Raw genomic sequence first — 22,147 nt, forward strand, 5'->3', positions numbered from 1 at the left:
TTCTCTCACGCACTACTTTGTGTCTTTGGCAGTAGTGACGTCTCATTGTCCACAGTCAAGTTTGCCGAGAGATCCTCCATTACCCAGAGTTCTCTCTTCACTCCGCCCCTTTATGGAGCAAAAAAACGTGAGGTCAACTTTTCACCTGTCGTTGACCCTGAACAAGGATGGCTGCCAGGGTTTCGGCGGAAGGCCAAAAGATTTTTTTTTTTGTCGTTGTAAAAGAATGTGATAATGTATCTAATACTAACCAATATCAGTTTATCAAGTAGGCTGAAGCCTTTGCCCGTCAAATGAGCCAGTCACGAAGAATCCTCAGTCTTGGTTTAGTTTCCATGACGACTTGATTTAGTTTCACTTGTAAGTAACTTGTTTTCTTTTTTTTCTTGTTGATATTTTTGCACCAGGGAAGTCTAGTCATGATTTATTAACATATATATTCATATATTTATATATAATCAATACATATATTAACTTATGTGTTTTTTTTCTTTTTTTTTTTCATGTTTTTTTGCGGCCTGAATTGCTCCCTGCTAAAATCCCACACCGCAATGGTTCACAGTATTAATGCGAATAAAGAATGAAATCAAGAAGATACAGCAACTAAAGAAAGGAGTGGGGTTCACGGGAGGTTAGGGTGTGTGTGTTGGGGGGCTTGTGGGATGGTAGTGCGAGGGCGGGATCATAGGCGGGGCCGAGGGGTCAACTACGCCCCCTTTTCATCAGACTGAGGAAGAGTAAAAAATATAAAGTTCACCTTTTAAACGGGCAGTCTGGCCCAGCCCACCACTCCACGGTTCCACAGCCCCGAGACAGACAACCACCAGCCACCCCCCCTCCCGACTCCTCTTTCCCCATCCTCCCCCTCAAATCTTTACAAACATGTTCAAAACTCGTTAAACAATTGTAGATGGGAAAATCATGCATGTTTCTTTTTTTATGCATTTTTTTCGCTGTTTCCTTTTTTTAAACAGAAACTCAGTGATCATCTGAGGTGCTGTGGAGCGCTCAGAACTTCCCCTCTGTTGCTTACCCCTCACTCCATCTATCCATTTAAGCCCTTCCTCTTTCCGTCTCCTTACACCATCGTTTGTCTTTTGCCGCCTCCCCCCAAATTCCCTCTGATTTTTTAGTGTCTGAGGTCCCTCTATCAGTTTCATACAGGTGTGGTGCGTCGGTTGGCGGTGTTGCTGTGGCCGCCTGAGTCTTTCAGGTCCTTCTGGATGCAGTTGTGGACCTGCAGGAAGTTGTGGTCCCTCTCCGTGGAGTTATAGGTGGCTGTCGGGGTACCCGTTTGGCCCTTGGGCAGCGTGTACATGGACAGCTCGGTGGAGGGCAGCGTCCCGAAGGCCTTCAGGCCAACTGGTGATGCCTCGCGGGAGTGCGAGGGATCTGTGGAGCGGGACGAAGAGCGTGAGCGGCGTCGATAACGGTAGCGGTAGCTGGGGATGCGCGTGATGGCCGCACCTTGGAGGTAGTCGGCAGCTCGTGCCCCCACGCGCAACTCCCGATGGCGGTCGATGAACATGTGCACAGCCAGCACACCCACCATTTCAGCCATGATGAAGGAGAGGGCGCCGAAGTAGAAAGACCAGCCGTAGGAGTAGCTGTTCTTCTTGGAGTCACTCTTGGAAGGGTCCCCAGCGTTGGCTGATATGTACACAATGATTCCTATGATGTTGCTCAGGCCTGGGACAGGGAAAGAGGGAGAGAGATTAAATCAAAACTAAAATACAGCCAAACTGTTACTCAAGTAGGCCCACACAGTAAACAACTAAAGTCATCACAGTTATTATCTTTGTTAGCTTAAAATAAAAAATACAGAAGCCTAAGATAAAGAAACTCGCTCCTCAGCTTTGACTGCTGGAGTCATTTTTGCCTTTTTCTTTACAGAAAATTCCTCAAATTTATTTCTATTGAACACAGGTGATATTCTTGAACTTACTTGTGACATGAAAGAATACAAAAGTGTAACTGACTTAGTTTTTATCAGTTTTTATTGTCATCCACCAAGTCAAGTGGCCGAATAGCTGTCAGACAAAAAAGATGAAGACAGCTGATTAATGACTGTAAAAGAGAACTGAAATCTCCTTCAAATAAACTTGTAACTTACTAGATAAGTGTGTCAACACAAGGAACATGAAAAGAATCAGTTGTAGTTTCTCTGCAGGTCACCCTTCCTTGCCTTTCCTATCTCCAACAGAGTTCAAATTCGCCGCCAGTCTCTCTCATCTGTGTCACCTTTTCTCTCTATCTCTGTTTCATCATTCCTCCCCCTATTTTGATCGTCTGTCAGTTTTGTCATACACCATCACTCTGGCTGTGCGTAGCCAGAAATAAACACATGGCCAGACAGACAGACAAAGGGACAAATATGCAGACAAACAGTGAAAAAGGTGCTGTATGAAAAGACAGAAAGGCAGACTGAAGTGTGAGAACTGTGAGGGCCTGATTGAGATGGATCAGAGCAGAAGAGTATCAGGGACACCTTATTTTTAGAGTGTAATCCCAGTGGCCTCCTCTTAGCCTAGCAACAGGACGAGAGAGACAGACACAGACAGCGAGAAAGAGAGAGAAACACAGAGAACTGCATCTCTCACTTCTGACTTGGAGGGGAACTAGTTATCTAGCGCAGCGCAGTAGGCCATGGCCTAGAACCAGAGTACAAACACACACATGCATGCACGCACAAAAACACAAAAACGCTCCGGCAAGAATGGCAACCTGCGCTATCTTTGTCTCCCTAGCTTCGTCCTGAGGTGATTGTAGCATGCTACGCACACGTCAGAAGCTACGCAACACATCACCTGGTGGTCAGCAAGCGCCAGCGTGGCTTCTGTTGTCTCCGAAACAGGACATTTTCATTTTCAGTTGCTCCACAACAGACATTTGTGTCTCTTAAATGTCTCGATTCTGTGCTGTCGCCAGTGTTTTCTGCAGCTCTACCTCCTCCTCCTCACTGGGTCTTTAATTTTCTTTTATATACTGATAAATAACAATGTCAAGATTATTTTTTCCATGGAGTGGTGAAGCATTGAGTCTCCAGTAAGTCAATTGGAAAAAAATGCCTGTTTTGTTTGTCTTTAAAGAGTAACTTTGGTATGTTTCAACCTGGACCCTATTTCTCCAAGTTTTTGTATCGAAGTGACGAATGGGAACAAGAATACCTGAAACTGACTGCTAAATGTGAAATTTGCTGACTCCATAGACACTAAGGCAGCTTTCAGACCTAGAGTTCATTGCTTTGGTCTGAATCAGGGACTTATTTTGTTACAAAGTTGCACAATTGCCTGGAGTTGGTTCGTGTTCTCACGGCAGCATTTACAAGCACACCAGATAAAATGCCTTGCACAAGAAAGCTGCTCTTGATTGGTGATATTGGAGATATACAGGAAGTAAAGCAAACGCTGAAGAAGAGTACACTTGCAAGATAAATGTGACACTTTCTAATGTCACAATGGAGCGACAACTACGCAGGTTGATTTTAGCGCTGCTCATCGTGGACTATATTGCTGTCATTGTTCATTTTAGTCAAACCATACAGTTTGAAAACGAGGCGCGGCTCCAACTAGAAAACAATTTTTTGATGCATTGGATGTGCTGAATGTGCATATTAAGGCAGTACAGGAGGAGGTGCACATTAATAATCCTCCAGGACTGTAACATGCTCATGTTTAACCCAAACAATGTGTCATGTGACTGCAGTTGGTTCAGATCCAGGTTGGAACACGTTCTCATCACAACGAACCGCACCAGAGCTCGTTTGTAACCAGACTAAGACCACCTCTTCAAGAAGGTCATGTTTCGAGCCGCACTGAGGGGGCAAATGAACTTGAGTTCGATTGAACTGAACCAAACAGGGCTGGTGTGAAAGGACTAGGGATGTCAAAAATTCAGTAGTCGGTGCCGATACCAGTAAAATTACATAATACTCTATACCAAAGTCGATACCACGGTAAAAAAAAAATATCCTAAGATCCCATGTACAAGAAATAGACACGCATGCGCAGTCACGTACTGCTGAGAGTGAAACCCCTGAGCGTTAGCTCACATGCGGCTTGTTCAAGCTGTTCTCTGTGTTATTGAAATGAAACAAAATAACATGGAGCATATCTGCTTATTATGCTACTGATTTTAATTGGGATGTTTTTTGATGAACTGAACAAAGCTGGACAAAGCTCCACACGGAGCACGGATGGTTCAGAAGCAATTCAGAATGAGTTAAAGCAATTAATAAACAGACAAAGTGGTGTTTAAAACTGCATATATTAATAGCAGATCTATTTTCTGTCCTAAAGTGCGGCCGTGACTGGTTCTGAATGTAAGCTTTAGCAGGCAGCTGCTCTCTCCTCTTCCTCGTCACGCCCTCGCTCTGAATGTAAGCATGGACTGTAACGCTATATGGCGTATACTGCCTCCATCAGTTCCAGAAGAGTCATAGCACTGACTCCTATGCTGGTATCGGTTCTTCTGGTTTTTCAAAAAATTAGTATCGCCGGGTTTTTTTCATCATGGTATCGAAAGGTATCGCGAGTATAGGTTCTCATGACATCACTGGAAAGCACCCTAAAATTACTGCTTATCTAAACAGAGCCTGGTGGGTTTTGTAATAGCCATATCAGGGCTGTTTCACACACCACTCTCACAGTGTTGGTTTTGGCCACAGTATACAGTTGTTTTCAGTGAAAATTTTAGCAACCAGCTTGTGAACATAGTGAAGCAAAGATATTTCTCTCGGGAGCTGGTGGAGAAAAAACAGCTGAAAGAAGTGTGGACATTTCATTTACATTTATCAAGTGGCTAGAAACATGACCCCAATTAGATAGTGGCTCTTTCACCACGATATGTAGATACTGTAAGCTTTGCTGACACGTTAGCGCTTTCAGCTTTATACGGTGATAGCCAATAGGTCAGTGTTAGAGCTTGTTGCGCTGCCCTCAAATGGCCCAAAAATCAATGATTGCAGGTTTAAGGATAACATCTTTGTATTGTCGCCTGTCCTACCCAAAGAAAATATGTTGATTCCAAAAGCAAATTGATTTTCTGAAGACGCCTTCCATCATTTCTCCTAAAGTACACCCAATAAGCCATACGCCTACCCATCTTCCTTTCTTTCATCCTTTTCATTCATCCTTTCTTTCCTCTATCTTCCTTTTTTCTATTTCTTTGTCCTCGTTCCTGAACCTTCCTCCTTTACTTTTGCTCCCCGCAAACACTTTCACCTTGACACCTTCGCCTCATTCTGCCATCCCGTCCCACTCCCTCCTTCCCTCACCCCTCCTTGCCTCCTTCCTCTCCTTCCCTTCGTACCTGCGGAGACGAAAAGGATGCCAGCGCTGAGGATGATGTTGTGGCGTGACTTGTAGAACTCGCTGGCGGCGATGCACAGCCCCCCCATGAAGAGCAGGATCACACTCAGGATGGGGAAGATACTGGAGGCTCGTACAGCGCCTGGACACACACACACATCAAGGGGAAAATTATTGTCATTGTCAAATGTCACCATTGGACACATGCTGAAGATAGAATTATATTACAAATAGTATGAACTACCAAACAATAGATGATATGCATGAAAGACATTTAAATGATTAGTAATGAATTGCTCCCAGGTATGTTGGAGGTTGGAAGTCAATCTACCACCTTCAAGTACATTTATACAATGGTCAGCAGCAATGCAGTCAGCACACATCAGCGATTGGATCCTTTGAACAGAATATGCTGCATTATATTATCCTAAACCTTGACTACTACTTCTTCATTACGCTTTTTTCCTGTCTTGTCTTCCTTTTCGATCTCTCCCCCATTGTGTAGTGTGTCTCCTTCCATCACGCCCCTCTCCATTGCTCTATCACTCCATCTCTCTAACTCTCCGTCTGTCTCTGTCCTCTTTCCCTCCCCTATCAGTCTGTCCATCAGCTGTCTGTCTGTTTGCCCTCTGCGTGGCTGATTTGCTGATTGGCCTCGGGGTTGTCATGGTGCTGCCGTGGTCACGGAGCTTGATCTGGTTTCTGAGGCGACCAATGCCACATTCCTGAACTTTTGCCGGCTTCCCTGCCGATACCGTTCCCTTGCATGAGTCTGCTTTCCTTGTTAATGATATCATATTCTTCCCTTGTCTGCCTGTATCTCTTTGTCTGATTCTTTGTGAAAACACAAATTAATAAGACAAAATAGAGCTAATGTTTTTCATTAATGTCACTGAATCCATTTGCAAAGAGTGTTGTGAACCACTACAACTTGACATTTACTGTGTTGGGAGACACTTTCCCTGCTCTGCTATTGAGAAATGTTTGTCAGTTCAGTTAAGGCTCTTTTATACGTATGACAAAGGTTGTAAATGTCACTGTCCTCATGCGTCCATGCGTCCTTTATGATGGCACAGATACAGCCAATAGATAGCACTGGAGGGCAGAGAGAAGGTTTCACACGACAAACAAGGTGCCGTCAGAGGTCGTAATATTGTACCTTTAAATGAAGGCACTGTTGTAGACAGTGGTGGTCTGTGTGGCCATTATATATACACCCCAGCATGTGGACAGAGAACTCTTTTTACTGTATCACTGATTCGTTCCGTTCCGGCATTATTTGAATTTCTTCGTTGTCTCCTACGGCCATATCTCGCTTGAACTACACTACACTGCCTCAAAAATCTCCAGTGGTACTGCTGCGTTTTATCCGCATCTGTAAGGTTTTTAAATGAATGCAGAGCACAGACAGCAGGCTCTGACCATCTCCACCTATGTGTCTAACTTTGAGCATAAATGAGCCCTTAATCTTCAACTACTAAAATAAATATTTTTGTTTAGCATACTTGTTTGTTCACCTTCAACTGATGGCTGATTAAAAGTTATGGAATATTTTCAAGAAGGACCTTTCACAAACATTGGAATTGCAACATTAGGTAATTGGCAATTTACACAGTAAGTTGCAGGATCTAGTCACAGTTTGGGTTAAAGGATGATCCCTTTTTCATACTGGATACTGGATATTGCATATTGTATGATTATTAGTTATATTTATCATTAGTATTATTATTGTAGATTCGGCCATTATTCCCATCAGTAATAATGATTGCCTGGGTCTGGAACTTCTAATCCGCTCACTCCCCTGCCTGTGACATGAAACAGCTGTTACTTAAGCCCCTTCTACACAGCCTATTTGAGGTAGTAATGTCATGCCGATATTCTGCCTCGCTGTTTTTTACATAAGGTACAACTGTGGAATGGCGGGGCAGAGCTGTCTCGCCTTTAATCTGGCAGCGGAGGTAGTAACAACACCGAATCGGTGTCTGTGTAAAGGGAACAGTTGGCAGGATGGGACCATGGACGGGACGAGTGTGACATTTAGATGATGTGCTATGTGTGCAACCCACTGCCGGTGAGATTTAAAAAGAAGCTAACAGCAGTTAGCAGCTAACTCAAAAAAGAATAACGGCAGCTCCCTACCTTGCAAGCAAAGGACAAAATCAGTCGCTATACAGCTGATGCTGTTGTGATGCTGGCATGCTATCTAATGTCACACATGGGAGCAGCATGATGCCGACGTTCATCAGTTATGAGTACAACTGCAAAAGCGGCGTAAAGAAGGGATTCTGTAGCGGCCCTATAGTGCAATCTCTGCATAAAAATTTGAAAGTCCCCATGCAGCGCTCATTGAATCACCTGACTAACACCATTGTCAAGCTGTGCATCGGAACAAATGAGGAGTGACACATAATGACAAAAATGCTGCTATTGAGGCTGTCCTAAATCAAAATGTCTTCTCAAAATCACCCATCATCGTACTCTATTTTTCACTCTGTGCGGCTTCACTCTTTAAACCCGGCAGAACAAGTGTGTTAGCATGGCTACTCATCAGTGTGGACTTAAAATGACGTTAGATTCAGGCCGATACTTTGGTGTCTTAGTCAGGGAAAAATCAAACCCCTCCCCCACGAAAGCAATGTCAGACTGAAGATGAAACTTAGTGTAACAAGTTGACAATTTGCCTGACATCATGCAATATTGATCGCATTATCCTCAGCAACATCACGAAATAAAGAAACAAGAAACACGTGCAGTCAGTCAGATTTTATTATGTATTTGGAAGAAAAAATTGTACCTTCTAGTTCATTGTTGACGTGCTGTATTTGCCATTCCTGTGTGTGCAGGTCTCTGTTCAATGAGGGATTATTACCAACATTTCTAGTGCGGTAATGTGAGTCACACAGTCCAGGTAAACTCTTGACTTGATTCAACTCTGTTGTAGAGATGTGCTCCTCGAGTACACTGTTATCCTCACTCATAGAAATGATGGCCAAAGCTGGCAAGATTAGACTTAAATCATAATAAATACTTTTACTGTCTTGCTCATGGGAACCTAAAAATGGCTGTTTGAGGAAGAAAAAGCATGTCACTCATGCTCGTCCTTGATCTTGTTTCTAATTACGAAAGGGATAACTCCTTGTTACTTTATTCTTTCCATCCCTGTCTCTCTGCCTCTCTTCAGTACGGCCGGACTGTGATGGTTCCATTCACTGAAGCAGATCAAATATTAAGGTGACCTCAGAGTTGGCACTACACCAAGTTTCCCCTCCTCCTCCACTTCCATCGTATTTTTTTTAACTCCATCTCGTCTCCTTCATTGACATGTCCTGTCAAGGGAAATTGTCTTCAAGGTGGAAAGCCCCCTGTACCAACCACATACTGTATGTGCACACACACACATCTTTTTTTTCTCCAGAGTAAGCGGAAATGCCTCCTGTCACACACACGTACACACATACACACACCTGTACTACGCTTGATTTATCACTCACTAGAGGTGTACACACAGCTGGCTGAGATTCCCTACTATGTTAAGAGACACACACACAGGATATACTCCATTCTGGACAGCACATAATAAACGGCAGCATGGTTGTATTTTGTAATCAAATTTTTATTGACTATTACCTCAGCCCTACCTGCTACAGTTACTGTTGTTGCACCTGTCAAGCTTTGCATTCCAGCACACAGCATATGCAGTGTTCAATGACAATAGCGACATATTTGCTCCTTGATGTTCACAGTAATTTTTTAAACACTGTGTCCACCATGTCAGAGTGCAATAAGACAAACACAGGCTAATCATTTTAACACATCGACTGATGTTACTTGGCTGAACTGACAGCAGATTTTATCAGCTGTCAGCCCAGTCACCAGTTTCTGCAAACCACGGATAGGTTACATTTGTATATTGCATCAACGTTTGACATCAGTGTTTCTACAGTGACATAGTATTTGAGTTGACTTTGTCATCAGGAGTTGAAAGGGATAAAGGATGGCATGACACCTAAGCAAGCCATGCTGCAGACCACTGTTCAATACTAGCAAACAACGAAACTGGTTGTGATTTAATGAGCCATGGCTGCAGGGTTTTTTTTGTTTTTTTTTAAAATGTACTTATTTTCTACTTAAACACTGCTGCCTTTCAGCCAGGATAATGCCACCAAAAGTGTTTAATTTTTACCAAGACATTCCTGCATTTCCAGTTGAGACAGTGCCACAAAAGTGTTTTTCTTTTACAGAGACATACCTGCATTTTCCAGCTTTTTTTTTTCTCAGCAAAACACTGCTGTATTTCTTGTAGTGATTGTGCCACAGGAAAGCGGTTGGTTTTTGTGAGGACATTGCTTCATTTCCTGCCTGGATAGTGCCTTGAAAAAGTGATTATTTATTTAATGAGACATCACTATGTTTCCAGCAGTGATTGGGCCACCAAAACTGGGTATTTCAAGCCAAAATGTGACTTTGAGTTGTCTTGCTTTGTTCTGAATCAGGGACTAATTTTGGTACAAAGTTGCATAATTGCAGAGATAGTTTGTGTTCTCACAAGTGTACCAGATAAAATGCCTGCACAAGAAAGCCGCAGATGGTCAGAATTTCCTTGCGGGAAACCAAACGTTGAAGAGTACACTTGCAAGATAAATGTGACACTTTCTAATGTCACAATGGAGGGACAACTACGCAGGTTGATTTTAGCGCTGCTCATCGTGGACTATATTGCTGTCATTGTTCATTTTAGTCAAACCATACAGTTTGAAAACGAGGCGCGGCTCCAACTAGAATACAATGTTTTGATGCATTGGATGTGCTGAATGTGCATATTAAGGCAGTACAGGAGGAGGTGCACATTAATAATCCTCCAGGAATGTAACATGCTCATGTTTAACCCAGACAATGTGTCATGTGACTGCAGTTGCTTCACATCGAGGTCGGAACACGTTCTCACCACAAACGAACTGCAGCAGAGTTCATTTGTGACCGAAATGAGACCACCTCTTCAAGAAAGTCTTGGTCCGGTTGTTTTGGTGTGCACCTGAGTGCGATTACTGTGTTCACACCTGCCCAAACAAACCGCACTTAGATGGGAAACAAACCTGAGTTTGATTAAAGCAAACCAAACCATATCAGCATATCAGCTACATAACATATGAATGTAATGTATCCGCATTTGGAGAAACATAATGCCAACATTTGTTCTGTTGATTGACCAGCTAGCTAGCTAATTAGTAAAAACATTTGTTGTGGGTTTTGTTTGAAACTCTATCTTCTTCAGCTGATTATTTCTGGTTGACTCATTTGAGAATCCTGCAGACTTTTTATTGAGCTGGGATTACAGCTAACAAGGAGGAGAGATTACATTAGAAAAAGCATTGGTGGGTCTCATGACATGATATTAGCCGAGCAAAGATAGTGTAAGCACGTTCCTACATTTTCATCTTAGCTGTAGATTTTTGTGCGCTCTTAAATTAACCATTGTTTCACTTTGTTAAGGTCACAACAGTTTTAACTTCTAATCCGACTGATCTTGGTGTACAGATACACCCAAGGAACACATTTCATTTTTCTTTCCAAAAGATAGATGAAACAAACACATTGTTATAGATGCTCTGAAACAGTGATTTAAGACTTTGGCTTTCAATAAAGTGGGATACAAATACAAGGCAATACAAAAAAAGGCAACTGTGGTGGCAAGCTAGAATCGACAATATACAAGGGGATAAAAGTGGTAGAAAAAGAAAAAGAATAGAAAAAAAGAGTAAAATGAAAGCAGAGGATGAAAACGAAGACAAGACAAGAAGAGAAGTGAGAAGACTGCAGGCCCTCACTTCTCTGTGAAGCTGCTTTGCCTCCAGCAATCTCTGTCTCTCTCTCTCTTTCTCTCCCTCTCTTTCTTTCTTCGTTCCTCTCTGCTCTCGCGCTTTAAGCAGAAGGCAGGGAGTTTAAAACGAAGAATTTTTAACCAAATGTGCTGGCCTCCAGGCGCACCCTGCCACCAAGCACATCACGGCACAGAGACGGAGAGACAGAGGGAGGTGAGTTGAGAGTGAACAAGCTTCAGCAGCTGTGGTGCAAGGACACGTCTATGCATAGTATGTTTTTGGTTTCTTTGTCGAAGATGCCTGAGGCTACTGTGGGGATTGAACCTCTGACTTCCTGTTTAGGGGATTATCTCTGTAAACGTCAGGCCATCCAGCTTCGTGATACAACACAATTTAAGCAAGTAAAACAATTTCACAAAGCACCTGCTGTCCAAGAGATTGCTACAGCAAAAAATATGTTCCTTGGCAATTTAATTTTTTTTCTTTGCCTGTTTTGAGACTTTGCCCCAGCTCGCTGTATTATAGCCTAGCCCTAGAGTATCACTGAATCTCTAAACAAACCGAGCAGAGCTAACTCTTGATTGGCCCCTGGTTGTTCTCTCTGTACGAACCCATGTTACATATATATATATATATATATATATATATATATATATATATATGTATATGTATCTCCTCCTATCCAAGCAAATCTATTAGGACAACTCTTTTATAGTGTCTAGCATGTCAGCCTGTCGAATGCCTGAATGCTAACGGATCCCTGTTTTGTCCCACTCACTGTTATCTTAGGCTACTGCTCACACAACCTGCTCCACTGAGTGAACAAGAAGTGATTAAATTCGACTCAAGTCGAGATCTTCACCAGCCAAGGACAATGGTGCATTCACGTGCTTTGCACATGGAAATTCTTCTAACTATGGTGTGTTAAAATTCAAATTGAGACAACTTATTTATCTCACCAGGGCCATGAAGTAAACACAAAGCTAAAATAAGAGTGGCTTTCTGGTGGATTTGTTGATTGCAAAAACTGGTCATTAGCTATAGGTTGAAACAACATGGATGTTACAAAGAAGATGTGTTGTAATTTATTGCTCAGAGCATTTAATAAACACAGTGATAATAAAGTACAAACAGATCAGATGAGCCATTAAAACATGTTTAAGAACTGATTTTGAATGAACACATGAACACATGAATGAAGCACAAGGCTACAGAGGTAACTGGGACATCTGCTACCTGCCGACAAAGAATGATGAATCGTTGGTCGGTGACATTTTTCTAACATCCTATTGAGCTTACATACAAGTGGGATGCTGAATCATTGATTTGAAATTCATATCTTACCTTAACTAATGTCAATTTATACATGATGAGTGGCAATGCATTGAAGTTTTGTAGGGTGGTCAGCACTAGCTGTCGAATGTGCATGTACTATAACAGAGTGTCACAGAGAAACTGACAAAATTTTGCTTGTTTTTGCAAAAAGTTTCAAAACTCAAAATGTTCTATACATTAATTTATAAGCAGCAACCCCCACAACTGAAAAATGAACCCAATCCGGAAGTGCCAAAAAAAACAAAACAACTGCAGTTCCTTGAATGGCCACTTGAGGCTGGCTCCAGAAGTGAGTTAATCCCCATGGACCCCCATCTTAAAATGCCCAACTTTACAGCAGAAATAAACATGTTCACGGCCTGATACAAAGACTCAAGTGACAGGTTGTTACTCTAGCCTTGGACTCACAAGTCAGTCTTTAGACGCTTTGCTTAACTAAAGACTAATGACTTTCTCCCTGATTTTGTGTTTAGATGGCGGATACAATTTCAGAGTTTAAAAAAACTCCCTACGTTGCAGAACCAATAGGGCGGTCCTTTGGTGAACTCTTGTGCTCGTAAACATAGTCTGACTAGAAACACGTGTAGCGGTACAAAATGGCTCAAGTCACTGTAAGTCCTTTATTTCCACAATCTTGTGGACTGAGCACACGTTTGATAAAACGGAGTTAAATCTCTCGGCATCCATGTTCAAGCTCTCTGTGTGTTTGTTTCCTTGCGGACGAGAAAAGGGGGAGCACACATTTCTGGGAGGGCGTGTCCTTTTAAAAAATGCAAAAGGCATTGCTTTGTTGCCAGCCGTTTTCTCCGGTGCGTTAAACACATTTTTAGAAAGGAGTGTCCCCAGACTGTCAGAAGGTGGAGATCTCTGATTGTCTGGTGGCGAGACTACTCTAGCCTTGAGTCAGATCCACCCTTGTTCCTCCAGAGCTTTAGCCTGTCATTCATATTTGGTCACTTTTGGCTTAAAAAAAAAAAAAAAAAAAAAAAAAAAAGGGAAGATGATGACCGAAATGCCAAACTCCAGGCTTCAAAATGGGAGTCCACAAACCACTGGGTGGATGGGTAGTTACGTCTATTTTTTCATACAGTCTATGGTATCAACTCTAAGGAAGCGATACTGTAAAAAGAATCTACCTACCAGTTGGAGTTGAAAGATACAGCCCTTCACAGCCTTAACTGCATTAGTTTGAGGAGACATTTACATTTATCTTCAGCTACTGTACTCTGACAACTTCTTCTGTCTGTAAGACATGTCTGGTGTCTGCTCCAGGTGCCAACTGATACACGCCAAACTGTGCCATGCTTTGAGGGGCCACTGTGTGATGCACTTTAGAGTTCATTTTCTCACAATAGTTTTCAGAAGGGTGAAGATTTATGAACTGGTGGATGTCTCTACCACTATATGTGCCAAATCCATTAGCAGGGTGTGTGTGTTTCCCAATCAATGAAAGTGGTCACTGCTAAACCACTGCAGTATAATGCCTACCAAGTCGTGACTATCCCCCAAAACTATTATTACTGCATCTTGGATCAGCACAGGTCTAGTTCACACTATTGTACTTTGACAAACGCAGCTGAAGATGTTCAGTTGTGTTAGAGGATGGCCATAAAAATAAATAATTTTTTTTTTTTAAATCAGTAAGCAAGCACAGAGCGTCAGCAGTTGATTATTTGCATCCATCAATTACTTCCATTATCTATATCCATTTTCCTGTGTAGGGTTGCTGGGGGAGCTTACTCCATCTCATATTGGGAAAGAGGCATGGTACACCCTGGACTGGTCACATGTCTGCTAATTATCTTCATATCAGCGATTTGTAATATTCTTGTAATGTTTCCCTGTCCGACCATGCTGTGGTGGTGGATTATTATTTTACTGATGCCAATTTAAATTTGAAGAGAGTCAGGAAGACTTTATATCATTCCTGTACATACTAAAGCAATTAAGCAGGGCAGGAAATCATAATGATAATGACACTGTTGTTAGTGGTAGTCCAATAATACAGGCCTACAGTTAATTGTAAATAAACATACTCATCAGCTGTGTGGCAAGCGTCTTCATCCCAACCTGTCAAATACTGCCACTTTGTCAGTGAACCTACATGTCAAAATTAGACGTGCTAGGTACATTCCTGCATCGGTTACGGATTGTATCTTTTCAAAATACACTTCCATTTTCACAGGAAATGTACAGTTTCTGCACTTACAACATGGGTAAACTTATTTCCTTAAGTTTAGGCAGCAAAAGTCTGTGGTTAGGTTGAGCAGAAAATGTCATGGTTTGGCTTAAAGTAAGTATGGTTGTTACGAATATAATGTAATGTCGACATAACCTACGTCATGTGACATACATCATTACTATTGCATGCTATACACTACTTTGGTATTAAAATAACTCCATTGACTTTTGGTTTCACATGGGAAACAAACAGCAGGCTCGTGAGTGATAGTCCAGAATTTGTTTGACCCATCCACCCCCTGTCCCATCTGCCCTGTCCCGACTTTCTCACCCTTTAGACTATGGTAGTTGCTGGTGCAAACTGCCATCAGCTGGTGCATTTCAAACAGCTGTGAAGGGCGCCCCTGTGCATCAGTTTCCACTAACAAAATGGTGGTATTTGATTAATTGATTTTTTTTAACAAGGTTTTTTTATTGGTAATTCAGTAAAGACTAACAACTGCCGGCACTGGCTGCATATTATACCACCATGACAGGCGCCTCTGTGCATCGGTGTCTGACGCTGGCATCACTGACAATGCAGCGGTGTTTGACAAGTTCGACATTAGAACTATTGTATCACATTTATGTCATTAGTTGACGTGTGATAAAACATGCTTATGAGTACATCAAGTTATTCTATGCATGCAGATATCAACTCCCATTCGCACGTTAGTCCTCGTGCACCAGCTTAACAACCAAGAGCTTTACAGGCAGCTGCAAGTGAGAAATAAAACATAGGGAGACTCAGCAGCACATGACAAGACAACCTGACTGTTGACAGTTGCGGGCAGAAACCAAGGGAAACCCCAGACCTCTTATGATTGGTCACTTTCAGCGTAATCACACCCATGCCATTCTTTATCTCTCTTTTTATTTTAATTTCTTGCCTGTATAGCTCTTGGTTGTTGAATTGGTGTGCAAGTACTTACTGGCCCATCTAAGTCCTAACCCTCACCTATGGTCATGAGTGAATAAGATGAGATTGTGGATACAAGCGGCCAAAATGAGTTTCCTCCGTGGGGTGTCTGGGCTCAGCCTTAGAGATAGGGTAAGGAGCTCAGACATCTGGAGGGCGCTCGGAGTACAGCCGCTGCTCCTTTGCATCAAAAGGGGACAGTTGAGGTGGTTCGGGCAACTGATCAGGATGCCTCCTAGGCACCTCCTGATGGAGGTGTTTCGGGCATGTCCCACTGGTAGGAGGCCCCGGGGCAGACCCAGAACATGCTGGAGGGATTACATATCTCATCTAGCCTGGGAACGCCTTGGGGTCCTCCAGGAGGAGCTGGAAAGCATTGCTGGGGAGAGGGATGTCTGGGGTGCTTTGCTTGGCCTGCAGCCCCCACGACCCGGCCCTGGATAAGCGGATGAAAATGGATGGATGGATGGATGGATGGATGGATGGATGGACTTATAACGTGCAAGTGGCAGTTAATACCTGCACGTGTGTAATAACATAATGCATTCGGGAACATGTTTCTATTGCGCTCACAGCTAATCACGTAATGTGAAGCAATAGAGAACGGGCCGTAGGTTTCATAACAGGAAATCATAACCTTTATATACACATAGGTGCTAAGAAGCTAATGATGGCCTCGTTTTAAAGGCTGTTGAATCTGTGTAAATTAACAAAGTTAAGCAACACTGTGTGTGTGGCATCCTGTCATGTACTGTGTGTGAGTCAATATGTACTGTGCACTATGGCTCTGATATAATACACAGACAGAAGGCAGAGCAGACACAAACACACGCTAATCAAAATTGTCTCTTTCCTTCCTTCGTCTCGCAAACATCTTTTTTTCATTCTCTCTGTTACACGTTCACCCTCCCTTCATTTCTCCCACTGCTTGGTTGGTTCTGCTGCAGTGGTGTGTGTTTATATAGTTGTGTGTGTGTGTGTGTGTGTGTGTGTGTGTGTGTGTGTGTGTCTCTGGCTGACTTATGGTTTCATTAGCTGCAGCAGAGGAGAGTCTTGTAATTGTGGCTGAATTATAGAAGCGGGGGTGGACACCACCATGGGAGCTCCCTGGGTTCACACACACACACACACCTATACACAAACACACTTTAGTGTATACACACAAACTACAGTACAGTGCAGCAACCCCCCCAATTTCTTTGTCTCACACACACACACACGCACACACGCATGCACGCGCGCGCACACACACACACACACACACACACACACACACACACATATCAGCTCAACAAGCTACAAAGTGAACACACTCATCGATCAGCCTCCCACCCACTCACTCGCTCACTCTCCTGCTCCAAAGTGGGGTGTTTCCCATACACACTGTATACTACCCACGCAGGAACGATCTGTTCACTCTTTCTCTGTGTCTCTCTTTCTCTCTCTCTTATACACACACACACACACACACACACACACACATTTCACCCACGTGGGAGAGCCCAGCAGCAAAGAACATGTGGTGGTGGGAACTTGGTAAAACAGCTACAGGGGGATAACTGTGTGTGTGTGTGTGTGTGTGTCTGTCTGTCCATGTAAAGCTGACAGTTCACCAGTAGAATCGATTTTAGAAAATTAACATCCTATTTAGAAGGAAGAAGAAAAATGTGAGCACAAACACACACACACACACCACTGGGCAGATGTGTGTGTGCACGTGCCTGTGTAAGTGCATCTGTGTGTGTGCGTTTTTGTATGAACGCTACACACGAGGGTGCCTGCACAGCCTGCCAGGCATTATCATGCCGTTTTACTCATGTAAATCGTGATATGCCTCCACGTCACAACTCCGCTCCCAAAAATAGCTGCGGTGACATCAGCCAGTCGGATGACGTTATCAGTGGATGACGTCACGTGTCTCCTAGCATCCCGATCCGGAGTATTAGCATTGTGTACGAGGATCCAGCGGTCTAATTATAGCAACGGCAAGACTGCGCAGCGCTTCCACTTCAGAATGTTCAGAGCAAATCAGGACTCTGTGTGTGTGTGTGTTTATTATTGTGTTTCTATCTTTAAGAGGACCAAGTTTTAGACCTTACTTGTGAGGACATTATGAGCAGTGAGGACATTTTGGCCAGTCCTCAGTTGTTTATTTATTTTTTATTCATTTATTTATTTATGTGTGTGAGTGAATTAAGAAAAAACTGGTGTAGCGTTAAGGTCACTGGTATAAAGTAACTTAAAATATTCACACAGATACCATACCCGAGTCATTTTAACCTAAGGGACTTGTACGTCATTATTTAAAACTATTTTATACTATTACTCAATCAAATTTAAGAGAAAAATATTGTACTTCTTGCAACAGCTGTATTAATTTGTTAATATTGAGATTAAGATTTTCCCAACAAAACATTTGACATTTGTTTATAGAATATGATGAATTGTAATATTTGTCCACAGTGATTATTACATCCACCCCATCCAGCTATTGTGCAACATTAAAACAGCAGTAATAATTCAATGAGGTAAATTTACGGTAATCTGAAACTGGCCTTTTTGTACACTTTCACTACTTTCACTTTTGACATAAATATTTTACTGACCAAGACCTGAAGACCTTTTCTTGTAAAGAAAACTTCGCTGTATCTCACTGCATTATGTGCATTATTGAAGTCTTACAAACATGCTGTATTTAGTTCCTTCCTCATGAAACATTTGCAAATCAGATTTTTTGAATATTCTAAAACCTGCATTGTTAAAATTCATGTTTAATCTCTAATTTACATATTTTCTTTCCCACCTTTTGCTGATGCATTTCTGTGTTTTCCTGGTGCCTTCTTGGCTTATGATACTGCCACCAACTGTCAATCACTGTGATAGCTGCAAATAGCTATTAGCAGGAACATTTTCAGTCTCACCCACATGCTCTTCAATGTACATGTTACACTTCGCATATCTGAAAAACATCACTTTATAGCACCTTTTGTTGTCAACAATTACACAAGGTACTGTTTAATTTAAGCTCTGACAACTTCGTCCACCTTTAGTCAGGGTGGAGGTTAGGCAGTAGTCGTGATGGATGGGGCTAGGGGATGATTCTTTTCAGTAAGGGTCCTCACAAATATAGAAGTACAAACAGTGTGTGTGTGTGTGTGTGTGTGTGTGTGTGTGTGTGTGTGTGTGTGACTGTGCCTTGTTCAAGCCAGTTAGGGCCAGAGCTGAGCTGTTAGCCATATCTAATCCCATTCAACAGCTCCACGCATGATATCACACACACACACACACACACACACACACACACACACACTTACACCTACAAAAACACACTTTCACACAGTGTGTGTTATATACTTCACACCCTTTTCATCTAACCCTGCATACACACAGACACTGTACTATCCTAAATGTATTCCGTTACACACACACACACACACACACACACACAGAAAACACACCTCCTATTTCATCACATTTTTGCAAGAGTTGTGATTAAAGTGTGGAAACAAGCTACAAGCTACAAGCTACAAGCTAAAGCTACAGAGATAACTTTTATCAAAAATACATTTTTTGTCATATTTGCTGTAACTGTCACTCTATTCACACAGCACTAAATGAGACAGATTACTTCTGAAAAAAAAAACATACTGCCCTGCCTACTCGATTGACTTGTAGCACTTCTAAAGGCACTATTGCATATGAACGAAAGCAACCTAACAAAGCAGAGGAGTCTCTCAATCCAACTCATGAACTGCAGTAAAACTGGGTGGCGCCGATCATATATGAATCAAGATTCTGTTACTGAATTGCCTATTTCTCGCTGTAAATCTGAGAAACTGTACTGAGAAACTTTGTGACTGTTTGTTGGAAATAAGCGAGCCAGATCAAAACGCAGCCCACCAGCCGGAGCAAAACTTTCTACTCCCAAATGATCAATTAGCCACAATAGAAGACGAAGTTTGTGTGGGATAGTTTCCAATTAAATATTAGACAATCTATCAAACCCCAAATGCATAAATTCATTTGCAAAAAAGAGAGACCTGATCTACAGGGGACCTGAGGAAAACTAGACCAGATCCGTAATGTGGTTGACTCAAAAACAGCTTAAAAGGGAGAAAGCACTTACACCGGCAGTATGATGTGCTCAATTAATAAGCAACCAAGCTAAAAACAAAACAAAACAAAACAAAACAAAAAGAAACTAGCAATACTGTAAAAATCCCCCAAGAATTAATGTAAATTCATAAAAACTAAAAATAACTCATTTGCTTCACAGAATAATTTATGTGAGTAACTGACTGTCCTGTTTTCACCTACTGTACCAACAATATCACATTATTTAGCCAACTGGGCAATAGACAGATGAAGCGTTTAATATCTGAATCAAAACTGGAAAAAAAAGAAGTAATTCAATGGAATAAATTTACACAGACTACTGATTTCCTAAAATGTTTTGTCACACTATGTACGCTTGCATTCACTGGGATATCAGGTATGTTAACACATTTTAGACGGTCATGATTTGGAAATAATTCAGATTTCAGACAATTCTGCTGTCTGGTTCAGATGGATACACCGGCATGGTAAACTGTAAGCCCTGTCCTCTATATTATGCTGTAGTGAAGGATTGGGGTGGTGGCTCTGTCCTCTCTCTCTGTGGCTGCGGCTGATAGTACTGCTGCAGGAGGAAGGCTGACTGCTCGCCCTTACATAACCACATGTACAAATTCACCCAGAGAGAGGAGTGGGGGTGGCGGGGTGAGACGGCTCAGAGAGCAAGAGACTGTTGGAGAGAGATCGAAAAGACCCTTGGGGAAAGAGAGACAGAGAATAGAAGAGGGTAAAGAATCAAAAAAGAATGACAAGTTTCATCCTCTGTTTGATATTGGTCTACCACTGTTTCAGTTGGTATAAGTGATACTAAATGGTGGCAGAGTGGTTATGAATTGTGACATTTCTATCCATCTTTTCCATAAATGGGTTTGGGTCATTTGAGGAGGTGGATTTCTCCACTGAAACTGAAAGGCTACTGCGCTTATTTGCACTCAGGTCAATTCAAGTTAGTCCATGAGTCCCTGTGTCTGTATCCCACTCGCTAGCTAAATGCCTCCACTCTGCACTCCGCACAACGCTGTTCCAACCAGAGTCCTGCAGGGGTTTGATTTCAGAGCCCGCTCTCACACCAAAATCATCGAAATCCGGTGCTTGGGCAGTGACTTGCGGCATCAGAAATCAGTGTTAGTGTCATAGGGAAATGCAGCGAGACAAAGAAGAAAGGAAAAAGAAAAAAAGAAAAGGAGGCAAACGTCTGACTCGGGCTGGCGGGCTTTCACCTGAAAGAGTTGTGTTCGCGTCTCGTAGCTTTAAAGAGACAATATACCCTAACCCTAAACCTAACCACGTGCTTTTGTTGCCCAACCCAACCATGTGTCAATGAGCAGCACTATCAGTCAATCTGCGGTGTTGTACCGATGTAGCGCTTTTATTTTGAAAGAGACTTACTGTATGTAAACATTAAATTTCATGTGAAAACAGAAGTCAGTTTTGAAAGAAATAGCAGGCAAAACTTGACACTGCATCAAAGAACATCAACAACCAACACACCTAGGGTACCTTTCAAGTTGTATTCGGACGTGGAAAGTCCAAGACCAAATGCCAATATGTGACTAGGTCGGAGTGAGAATGTGTTGTATGTAAGGGATAATGTATAGTAAGCCGGTGACTGCGTGTCGGGTTAATGTATAGTGAGCCGGTGACTGTGCGTCGGGGTTCCATTCCCCTGTCTGGAGTTATTTTTCAACCGTCACTGGCTCATTATACATTATCCCGCTTAGAACATGGCATACTACTAAAACATTCAGTGATGTGACACAAAATAATGATTAAAGCATGTTTTATTGATTCAAAATTTTGCCACGCCAATGCTGCATTTTGCCACTCCGATCCTATTTGGCCTGTGTGGACTAACATTAACTGATTTTGATGCTCCTCAGTCTAAAGGTTCATTCTCACTGCCGCAATACAGAAATGCGGGACGGATTTGCGGAATATTCGCGCAGTGCTTTTCCGCGCTCAAACCATACACACGGGCGCGGTACGGATGTGGTGTGGAATTTTGCGTTGTTGTGTTCCAAGTCCGCGCTGCGTGAACGGGTGTGGGTGAAAATGGACGAGAGTAGCAGCAGCAGCAGTAGTAGTGAGCTAGCAAGCTAACGTTTAACATGCGTCAACATCAACTTTCTTTAGCACTCTCACCGCAACCACCAAGCTGGACAATTGACTGCCAGACGTTGTCCTTTAATTCACTGTTCATAAAATGTAAAAAAAAACATGCTGCCAAACCACATTAGCCATAAATGTGGCTAATGTGGTTTGGCAGCATGTTTTAAGTGATAATTCTGAGTCATTTCATACAGCTGCAACCAAGATAATATTTTGAAATGAACATAATTCAGAAATTGTGATTTAAATGAATATTTTTTGCTTATTTCATAATATTGAGCACCACATCTCCGCAGTTAACGTCCCTGTTGGTCACACAGTTG

The 22,147-nt window shown here is 42.3% G+C and overlaps 1 protein-coding gene across 1 annotated transcript in view; it reads right to left on the bottom strand.

Moving 5' to 3' along the window:
- Positions 1-630: 630 nt before the first annotated feature.
- Positions 631-22,147, bottom strand: part of cacng2b (calcium channel, voltage-dependent, gamma subunit 2b) — an 86,594-nt gene continuing 65,077 nt past the window's right edge. The window contains exons 3-4 of the mRNA XM_033625335.2: positions 5,311-5,451; positions 631-1,689 (exon numbers count right to left, since the gene is read on the bottom strand). Coding sequence (XP_033481226.1) covers positions 1,157-1,689; positions 5,311-5,451 — 674 coding nt within the window. The 3' untranslated portion in view covers positions 631-1,156. The remainder of the gene's footprint in view (positions 1,690-5,310; positions 5,452-22,147) is intronic.

The sequence above is a fragment of the Epinephelus lanceolatus genome, chromosome 3 (assembly GCF_041903045.1).
Source record: "Epinephelus lanceolatus isolate andai-2023 chromosome 3, ASM4190304v1, whole genome shotgun sequence".
In the NCBI taxonomy this organism is placed as follows: Eukaryota; Metazoa; Chordata; class Actinopteri; order Perciformes; family Serranidae; genus Epinephelus; species Epinephelus lanceolatus.